Below are 10,748 nucleotides of genomic sequence, written 5' to 3'. Positions count from 1 at the left end.
TACTACCCAGTCTCCTCCATAATACTTCTTTTTTGCTGCTTTATTTTTCCCCTCAGTATCAACTAACACATCCTACATTTACTTACTTGTATGTTTTATTGTCTCTCTCTCCCACTAAAATATAAGCTCGATGTTAGCATTTTGTTCACTCATTAACTATGTGACTTTGTGGAGGAAAAAAATATCCTCAACTTCTCTGAACTAGAGTTTATTCATCTATTCCCCTGGACAGTTCTACAGCAATGCCTGCACATAGTAGGAGTTTCATAAATGGTCACTGAACTGATGACTGAATCTTTTAAAAGCTTTCAAAATTATGACCACTGAAGTGTGAAAAAGGGGAAAGAAAAAGGAAGATGCGGGGAAAGGAGAGAAAAGAATCATGTCAGAGATGTTCCGATTACAGTGATATGGAAAAAGAGAACCGAGCAGCATGAGGAAATGGGAAGGAAATCAGGGTAGCATAATTGAAAAACCCAGAAAGGAACAAGAGGAAGCACAAGAAGGAAGGGCCGCTCTTCACCATTCAAACAGTATTTGAAAGATTCAGCTATGGTTTCATCATGAGCCAGGGCAGCACTGTCCTCAGAACTGTGGGAATCATCCTCCATTCTATGAACAACCAGTGGAGGCATTCCCCCCAAGTAGTCCAGGACTCGTGAGAGGCCTAAAGAACACACAACGGGCACCAGCAGAACCCATTAACCATCCCGGGAAGTAAAAACGGAACCCGGGTAGTAAAATAAAGTCTAACCTTTCTTTCCTTGGCGCTTAAGTCCAGTTCCACTTACTCATGGGGTGCCGGTGCAGAGGCCTCACACTCAGCACTCCAGACCCGAGTTCCCGGTGAGAAAGGGCTGCACTGACGCCTCAGCTCGGGAGCCGTGTGCAGTAACCGCGCAGGTTACTCAATTCAAGATGGCGGCAGCGGGCCACGCCCAGAGACGCTGCGTGCTCTGCCTGGGGCAAAAGCAGCACAGCTGTGCCTGCGCGGTGAGGACTCTGCCCCTCCCCACTGACGAGATCCCTATAAAGTAGTCCCACCTGTAGCCTGTCAGGGAAAGCACGTTCTCTGGGGTGCGAGCCTGCACCTCTCTGTTCTCTGATCAAAGAAAAAAACTTTACTTTGCTTCTAAACTGAACTTGGTCTGTTCTATTGGCTCCAAGGACACGGGTTAGTAGGACCCTTGTCAGGGACTGACTGGAAAGGGTTAGTAACACAGCGGCTCTCGAATGCCATTAACAGATGAGATCCAACTGTTCTTCATCACCGACTACTTTCTTGGGAATCTGGTTTGAACATACATGTAATGCCAAGTACTCAGATAATCACTCGAGGGCATGGTCATAATGTCATATTCCTCCACGCACACATACTCATACACAGACAAACACACCTCCTTACTACACAATTAATTGATTCCCAGTCTTCCTGTAAGGCAAGGACCACAAAATTCTATAGTTTTCTTATTCAGATCCCAATCAGTGGAATCATCTGGAGCAAGAGGAAAGTTCCAGCGTCCACGCATGAGAGCCTCTCTATGGCCTCAGGAAGAATCCTTCCCTTCTGGTTCAGACTCTACTGTGATTTCCACTTTTGCCTCATGGGAGTCTTTTCTCCGGCATCCCAGTCTTGCAAAAGCTAATTAGAATGTCAGGTAAGGTTAGCTCTGAGATGACTTTCAAGATCTGTGCTGAGGAAAACAACATTCACTTTGCAAGCTTCTTGGGAATTTTATTTACCTAGAGCCTCTTCATCCCAAGGATTTAAAGCAAGATGGAGACTGTAGCTCATGAATCAAAACAACTCTCCAGAGCTAAAAGCTAGGTGTATTTGCATAACAATTTACCAGATCCAAACAGCAGGGCAAGGTCAGGTAAAATAAATCGCCAAGGTCATGGTTCTCTGGAAGTGTTATTGAGATTCAGAACTCCTGATCCTGGGTGCTTGCTCTGCCCCATGGATATATCTCTGCTACTCTCCTTCTAAATGAAACTGTGGCATAAAATAAAATAAATGTACTGTATGTGTGGAAACCACAGGCCTACCCTTAACCCTCTCCTTCCTTCTAACTCCAGATCTTTCAGATCATGGAGGTAAAGATCAAATCATAACTCACTGACCTCATTGTATTACCACACAAATGAAAGCACTTACTAGTAACAGTGATCTGGAGGACCCTTGGTCTAAACTACAAACTGCTGTTGACTGTGCTTGAAAGTATACTTTCAAAGTATTTTAAATCTCTTTAATTTCTTGATCAAATAATTGCTTCGAATTCAGTTATAATTTTGAGAACCCCAAAACATTGGGATCCTTAAAAATTGGCAAAGGCCCATGAGCCAGAGAGCACGAAGCCGAGATTCAACGTGTATATAATTCTTGCTTTAATACCCTCAGCTAGAAAAACCGTTAAAGAAAGACATCGAAGAGAAGCTTCTTAAAATCACGGCCTCTTTCAACCTACTGGATTTCAGATTCCTCGGGCGCAACTCCGAATCCAGAATTCTCCCTCTTAGGTCGCAAGGAATTTCGCAAACTATGACCCCTAGCCTTGGAGGGGAGAGAACTTGCCAGGGGCGCGGGAAGCGCCACCCGGGAATCTCACCAACAGTGGGCGTCTAGCACAGCCAAGCGACAGGCTGGCGCCAGGGCTCAGCAGCAGAGAGGCGCCGGCTGAGGCGGGGAGAACTTTGCGCTCCCAGCAGAACCACCCTTTGCTGGCCAGTCGCGTCGCTCCTCTGAGGAAGCCAGCGGCGGCGGCGACTGGGCGGAGAGAGGACGAAAGAAAGGAAGAGAGGAAGTAGCGAGGGAAGAAGAAAAATGAAGCCAGCGCTGGGAGAGCCCGCGAGAGGGTGGCCGACGGTGGAGCAAGGAGGATTTGGCTGCTTTTCCGCACCCCGGGCGTGAACGCCTTCTCCTGCGCGACCCCAAGGAAATAAGTGGGTCTCGCCTGGGCGAGAAAAGAATCCAAGTGAGAACCTTGCCTCCTCGGTCACCGTTGCCCCCTAGGAATCCCAGCCGCTTCTCAGTCCTGCTTCCCCGCGGGGCCGGACGCAGTGCCCAAGCCGCCCTGCGGATGGGGCGGGCGGGGAACAAGCACCCAAGCCGCGGGTGACCAGCGCCGCCCGCCCCGCTCAGCGCAGGGACCGGGCGGGCAGAGGATGCGAGGCGGAGGGGCTTGGGAGCAGGTCCCGAGACTGCCTAGGGCGCGCTAGGTTCCAACTTGGATGGCCCGGAGTCCGCTTCAGCTCCTGGGACAGCTTCGCCACGCGGAGTGAGCTGCCGGCGGAACCTGGGGGCGGGGACCTTAGGCGGAGGCTGCCCGGGGGAGAGCCGGGGTCAGGAGGGGGCGCGCTTTCTCCCTGCGGGTCTCAGTAATGAGGAGATTGAGTTTGTGGTGGCTGCTGAGCAGGGTCTGTCTGCTGCTGCCGCCGCCCTGCGCACTGGTGCTGGCCGGGGTGCCCGGCTCCTCCTCGCACCCGCAACCCTGCCAGATCCTCAAGCGCATCGGACACGCGGTGAGGGTGGGCGCGGTGCACTTGCAGCCCTGGACCACGGCCCCCCGCACGGCCAGCCGCGCCCCGGACGGCAGCCGGACAGGCGCCCAGCGAGATGAACCTGAGCCAGGTACTTGGCGGTCCCCGGCGCCCTCGCCGGGCGCACGCTGGTTGGGGAGCGCCCTGTATGGCCGGGGGCCGCCGGGCGCACGGAAGCCCGGGGAGGGCGACCGGGCCGAGACCCTGTGGCCTCGGGATGCCCTCCTCTTCGCCGTGGACAACCTGAACCGAGTGGAAGGGCTGCTGCCCTACAACCTGTCTTTGGAAGTAGTGATGGCCATTGAGGCGGGCCTGGGCGATCTGCCGCTCTTGCCCTTCTCCTCCCCTAGCTCGCCGTGGAGCAGTGACCCTTTCTCCTTTCTGCAGAGCGTGTGTCACACCGTGGTGGTGCAAGGGGTATCGGCGCTGCTCGCCTTCCCCCAGGGCCTGGGCGAGATGATGGAGCTCGACTTGGTCAGCTCCGTCCTGCACATTCCAGTTATCAGCATCGTGCGCCACGAGTTTCCGCGGGAGAGTCAGGTGAGAGGAGTCTGGGGCGTGGAGTGGAGATGGGCACCGCTGGGGGCCGGGGTGGTAGCGGGGGCGGAGGGTGGGCGGAGGAAGAGAACGCGGGTGAAGACCTGCGGGTCGTGGGGCTTTGCAACTTTGATATTGTTTAAGGATCGGACCATATCCGTAGCTTACAGGTAGAAGGATCTCAGTAGAAGTAAAAGAAAACATTTTAAAGCGCAGATGGAAATAAAATGAGAGGTAGAGTAGCAGATGGAAGTAAGGAAGTGGGAGAATATGCGAAAAAATCTTCACGTTTTGACCAGTTGGGAGAAACATAGTGGATACCCTATGGAAGTATTGAATAGAAGTCGAAGTTCGGGAGCGTGGAGAGCAGTCGAGGTTCTAATGACTAGCGTGGGGAATGGGCATAGAAGATCCCAGACTGCCAGAGTCTTTCACTCCCCTGAGGAACTCTAAAAGCACCTGTCGGAAAGAGCACCTGCCCCTTCCGACTTCTTTAGACGATGTCCCTGAGCTTTAGGCGACGGTGTAAAGAAGAAAACACCTCCCTCTGAATTCCTTTGAGTAAACAGAAAATCTGCAATTAGTACAGAAGCAATAGGTAGAGTGGTTAATTAGTCTTGGGTATTGAAAGGCATTAGAAATATTATCTGATACCGTAAAAATGGATGGGAGGACTCATTTGGGATTGTTTCTTTGTTCCTACTCTCTCTCTATGTGATATGGGTTCAAAGACTGGCTATATTTAGTTGTGTTCAGCCCATTTCTGCTCCAATTATCTAGAAGTAAAGAAGACTATAATGATTTAGTTTCCTGTGGGTTAACAATATATATATATATAGTTTCAATAAAGGAAGCTACTTGAGAACTTAACTGTTGACAATAAGATAAATATTTACAGAGAAGGTGGGGTCCTTTTAGCAATAGGAGTTTTCTGCATTTTGTGCATTATTTTTTAATAAAATATCAAGCATTATTGAGTCTTGCACAAAGTATTTATGAAACAAATAGGTAGTTGGTGTTGGTCCCATTTTAAAAACTGAGAAACTGAGGAAAGTTCTGGGGCTTGATCAACATTGGTTGGTGTACTAATAATAGAGTCCAGACTCGGGAGAATTTCTAACTCTATATCATTTTCATTCTATCACTGTAGCTGGAAAAAAATATTTCTAATCTCTCTTCTACTTTCGATATATATACAGAGATAAAAAAATAAAATGAGTAAGAGCAAATATATGTGAAAAGTTTGATCAAATCTATGTGTAAAATATAAAGAGAGTACTAAAGGTTTCTTTTCTAGAAAAATGAATCTTACATTTTTAATTTTAGGAAGGGCAGCCTCAGGCTACTTTCAGCAGTTGCCCAGAAGATTTCTATTTAATGCTGAACTGTAGAGATTTGATCTGCAGAGTGCAGGCTAATTAACTTTTATCTGAAATATTTCCGTCACCTGAATCTGAATGACTGTAGGCAGCAGATGGGAAGGCATGGAAAACACAGGTGCACAATGCTGCCAATGCCCAGTGTTATAAACATGAAATTGCATCCATAAGGTATATCATTATTAATAGATATGCAGAATAAGATCTAACAAATGCAAGAGTCAGCATCACTTGCTTCTCATCATTGCTTCTTTATTACCTAATACTTCATACATGCCAATAGTGTTCACATTCTCCAGACTCCTTTCCATTTGTAGATTGTTTGGCAAGAGTCTTAAATAGCAAGAATTTTCCCCAAAATTAGTGTTCCTTAGTTAGAAGTGAAATTGTCTGTGCTCCATGATGAATTTTTGTAGTATACAGCACACTACAACTTGGAGACCAGAGAAACTGTGAAGAAGCATCTAGAATAAGTAAATTTCAAAGCTTTAGGATCACTGAAGGACGAAGAGTCCTCCAGGGACAACCTTGCAAGCTGACAATAAAATAAACTCTATGTCAAGCACATTTACTTCTGTATTTCAATTCAGAAGTGTATTTTAAATCACTGTTGTCATTGTTACTTTCATGACACATCTTGAAAGGGAGGGCTTATTTTATTAACTCAGATCTAGTTTGGCCAACTGAGGACATTTTCTTTCATTTATCTTTGTATTTTAAATTCAAACATATCTAACCTTACTTTTAGTATATAATTTAAATGTCATTCTATAATGTCCTATATTTAAAATGTCCAGCTCAATGTCAAGTCACTGTAACATGTAATTTTAGGATATGACCACCATCTGCTTTCAGCAAAAATAATAACTGATCTTCCCCTGGCTTCTGAAAAGTGGACCTTTCTCTAATACAATGATGTGATTTTTTTTTAAACTTTCTCAATATAAAAGAATGATGAAGTCATTTTACACATTAAATCAAATTGACTTAATTTAGCCACTGTCCTTATTAGAATCTATGCCCAGTAACCTAATTTGTTGACTGTGCCAGTGCATGATTAAAGGATTCTAGAAGAGAGTGGACTTGTCCACACAATCAGACAAATCAAACTTGCTTTTAGAGCAGGAGCAGCCACGATGTTTTCTCCCACTTTCTTTTGGGCTACTGATTTCTTTCATATGAAACCTTTAATTAGTAAATAATGGTTTTGATGGCATCCTGCCACAACTCCTGAATGGAAAGAGATACCACTGATATGATCAAACCCCTGAGAGTAGCATAGTCATTTTATTTCAGTATACTATTTATTTGAAACATAAACACATAGGTTCATCAGCTTGGAAGGAACCAACTTCCTTCAATCAGGGAAATCCATTAAAATTAGATAGTTAGCTACCCACTTTTGGAAACCGTATGTGTATTATCACTACATAATAAAAGCTTAATACAACATTACATATAGGATAGAGTCAAAGCATGCTTCTACCCCCAAAATTCTGACTTTATCACACCCAAACCTCCACTTGAGGCCAACTAAATTCTGTTCCCATGACCTTCAAATAATGATTCTGCACATGGATGCAGTTAACATTTACATTTAAGTAACATTCAGCTCCTCCAGTTCTTTCTTTCTCTTCACTCCCCCTACTACTTTTTCTTCTGAGAGTTTGTATTGTTTCTCCAAAGTTAATGCCTCAAATTTACCTACTGAGGTAGTGACAGATACACATTTCTTTCTAAAATGTGTATCTCATGTTAATTCCATATTGGTTTCATTAGGCAGAGTTAATGGAGTATTATAATTGGCTTATAGATTCAAACCCACGCAATTAAAAGGTGACCACACTACTATTTTCTTCTCTTGTTGAATGTACCATGTGCCTGTCTCGCGAGCCATATATGCTAACTAATTAGCATATGTTTTTTCCCATGGAAATATAAGTGTTTTGGATGGTCCATTTTTATAATACAGGGCTAAGTACTGAATTCTGTTTATTAGAATTTCGCTTACATGGTGCCACTTCTGTATGGTACAAGGGACAAAGCAGTGATATCACAATATAACTTACGTGCCTCATGAGGGGACAAGTAAAGGACATTTATTTTTAAAACATCTGATCTCAACTGTGGTGGTTTTCCTTGACTTTCCCTATTCAAGGCACTGTTCTTTCTCCTCTGGGGGAAATGTATTCTGCAATTCATGATGAATGGCTGATAGTAGCACCTAATTGTTGCTAACTTCAAGGTAAATGATTTCAAATTAAATGTCAAGTGATGCAAAACTTTTCTTAGCAGTGATCTTGCACACGTTCCTCTTGAAAAACAGAGACCTGGGATTAATTTGGAATTTCCATTCTGGGAATTTTGTTTACAATGCTTACTTATTTTTCTAGATAAATAGAGCAGAAGAGACTAGCACACACCATTCATTGGGCAATTAATCTGTCTCACCCCTTTTCTTTGGGCCTGCCATAGAATAGTCATAGAGAATCTTGGGTCTTGATCTCCTTGGCTATTATATCTTAGAGTTAACTTATGACTGAATCAACTGAAAACCCATTTTGGTGTCTAATTCCTTAATGTTTTATCTTCTGGTGTGGCAGAAATCACCTTGGATTTTGTGCCACTAGATTTTATTTCATGAATACCTCCGGTCACATTCCAGTCATGTTGGTTAAACGAGCATGACATAATGAAAGGTATATTAAACAGTACTCAAAAAAAGACTCAGTGTACCTCTGCCTCTTACTGGCCATGGAATCTTAGTGACTCTATCTGTGAGCATCTAGGCTTGTCAATCAAAAGAAGGTTACTTTACCAACCTGACAAAGTTGTTGTGTGAATCAAATAAGAAAGTGAAGTACTTTGGAAAAATTTATAGTGTTAGCTAAATAACCAGTAGAGAGGTGTCGGTTTTGATCTGATAAGAATCATTCTAGTCCTAATTCACCACTAATTCTCCATTAGTTGCTACTAATCAAAATAGAATGTGATCCACAGTGTAACATGTCTTCATCTTCCACCTTACTCTCTACCCACTTCCTCATTTTATTTTTCTTAAAAAAAAAAAGTAAGTGGGTTTAGCACCCACCTGCAAAAAGAACTATGTTCCTAACTAGCTTGCACCCTTGCCTAGGATTAAAGACATGCCATAGGTACTGTTTCTATACCAATGGCAAATCTTTATAAATGTACATCATCAATGCAGTTTCTAGAGCCTTAGGTATTGCCATAGAAGCTTCAATAAGATGCCCAAGGTTTTTCAGAAATGTTGGTCTCTCTCATTTCTCCTATAGGAGAAATTATAGTAAATTCCTCATGAGACTATGGACACACAGTCTAACCTCTCTACCCCAACTCCGCCTACCATACCACTAAGCCCACTGTTCGGCTCATCTGACATTATTTTCTTGGCAAGTCTTTCTTAACGAAGAAGGCAGTGTGTTGGTTCATATTTGGTTCATACTGGCACAAGCTCCTTATCTCATCTTGGATAGACAACAGTTTGCAAACCAGCTACTTTGAGTATCATTGCCCTAGGCAAATACGTGGAGCTCTCATAACAAGGTGTTGTACACTTTAGTGGCACCACTAAATGCAGAGATGAGAATCTCATTGTCTTTTCTCCTGCCTACTCTAGCTACTCCCATTCACATACACAAAAGAGTAGAGAAACAGTACAGCACTAGAAATGGGATGCAGAATCTCTAAAACTAGGCAAGAAGGAAGAAAGGACATCTCAGCGTCTGCCACATTGCTTTCTGAGTAAATGCATGAAAAACAAACTAATGGCAATCTTTAAGCCACTCATTTCTTTCTCAGATCTTTCCTGTATGGGAAGGTGGGAGAAGAGAGCAATGGGGAAAAGGTAAACAAGAAGTAAGCCAGCCACCTTCCCTCAACCTAACACCTCAGCTAGACTTTCAGATCTCCTGACAGTGAAGGAGTCAGACACTTTCAGGGGAGACTGTGTTTCTCCTGTACTGAGGGCATGGTTTAAAGCATATTTCACACTAAATATCCAATCATAGAAGTTTATTACATATTAACTTTGTCTTCATTTTTCTTAAATGCACAAAAAATAGTGGAATAAAAAAGGTGCAAGATTAACTTGGAAGACTAACCACTTGATCTAAATGAAAAATCATTCTTTACAGCATGATATCTAAATGTAGCATCTGCTGCTGTACCAATTAAACCATTATATTAGTGCACAGTCTGCTGACAATGACTTTTAAATTATGAAGTAGAGGTCAATACTTCTTAAACAAATTTCCTTTTTCTAGCTTACATGTCGTAAGTGATAGTTCAAAGTCCTCCATGATGAACACCAAATTTTGATAAGCTGTACAAGATACATTCATTGTCAACTTTCTTGAGAAACAGAGATGTATTTCTAAATTTATTATTTAACAAATACTTTTCAATAAAGTATTGATACCAAGTGTGTTTATTTCAGAATAAAAAGTTGTTACCAAATATTAAAAAAAGTTTAATTAAATGAATCATGATATATCAATATCTTTACAATGGAATACTGCATACCCATTCAAAATGAAAATATTTGTTGACACAGAGAGATAAAAAGTATACATTGGGGCTTTCCTGGTGGCGCAGTGGTTGAGAGTCCACCTGCCGATGCAGGGGACATGGGTTCGTGCCCCGGTCCGGGAAGATCCCACATGCCGCGGAGCGGCTGGGCCCGTGAGCCATGGCCGCTAAGCCTGCGCGTCCGGAGCCTGTGCTCCGCAACGGGAGAGGCCACAACAGTGAGAGGCCCGCGTACCATAAAAAAAAAAAAAAAAAAAAGTATACATTGTATGTAAAGTGTAACCTTCTGTAAAATATAAAGTCTAGAATTTTATTTATAAAAATGTTAAATGTGATTGTAACTGAATGGTAGAAGTCCACATTTTCCCCTGTGTATGCTTCTATTGATATTTTTCTAAAAATAAGTATGTATTACCTACACAATTAAAAATAATAAGAGAAAAAAAGACAAGTTACCTTCAAATTTCCTCACCAGTGCTTTTAATACTTCATATGAAAGTATAGACTTCAGGAACAAATTAATTGTAGTATATGTTTAAATTTATCCTTTCACATCTATATTTCAATTTTATCCTCACAATTATTTTGTGAAGTGAGCAAGACAGTATTTATTTTACAAATCAGACAATAATAACATATAGATGGAAGAAATACAAAGTAGGGGTGAAGAGAATAGGTTTTTGAGAAGCACAGACCTATGTTTGAATCTTAGCTCTACAACTTTCTAGACATCTTTCCTTG

The 10,748-nt window shown here is 43.0% G+C and overlaps 1 protein-coding gene across 1 annotated transcript in view; it reads left to right on the top strand.

Annotated features, from left to right (window-relative positions):
* Nucleotides 1-3,381: 3,381 nt before the first annotated feature.
* Nucleotides 3,382-10,748, top strand: part of GRIN3A (glutamate ionotropic receptor NMDA type subunit 3A) — a 143,661-nt gene continuing 136,294 nt past the window's right edge. Inside the window, exon 1 of the mRNA XM_065878977.1 lies at nt 3,382-4,080. Within this exon, the coding sequence (XP_065735049.1) occupies nt 3,382-4,080 (699 nt within the window). The remainder of the gene's footprint in view (nt 4,081-10,748) is intronic.

Source organism: Phocoena phocoena, chromosome 6 (assembly GCF_963924675.1).
Source record: "Phocoena phocoena chromosome 6, mPhoPho1.1, whole genome shotgun sequence".
NCBI classification, from domain to species: Eukaryota; Metazoa; Chordata; class Mammalia; order Artiodactyla; family Phocoenidae; genus Phocoena; species Phocoena phocoena.
This window is presented reverse-complemented; position numbering and strand designations above follow the sequence as displayed.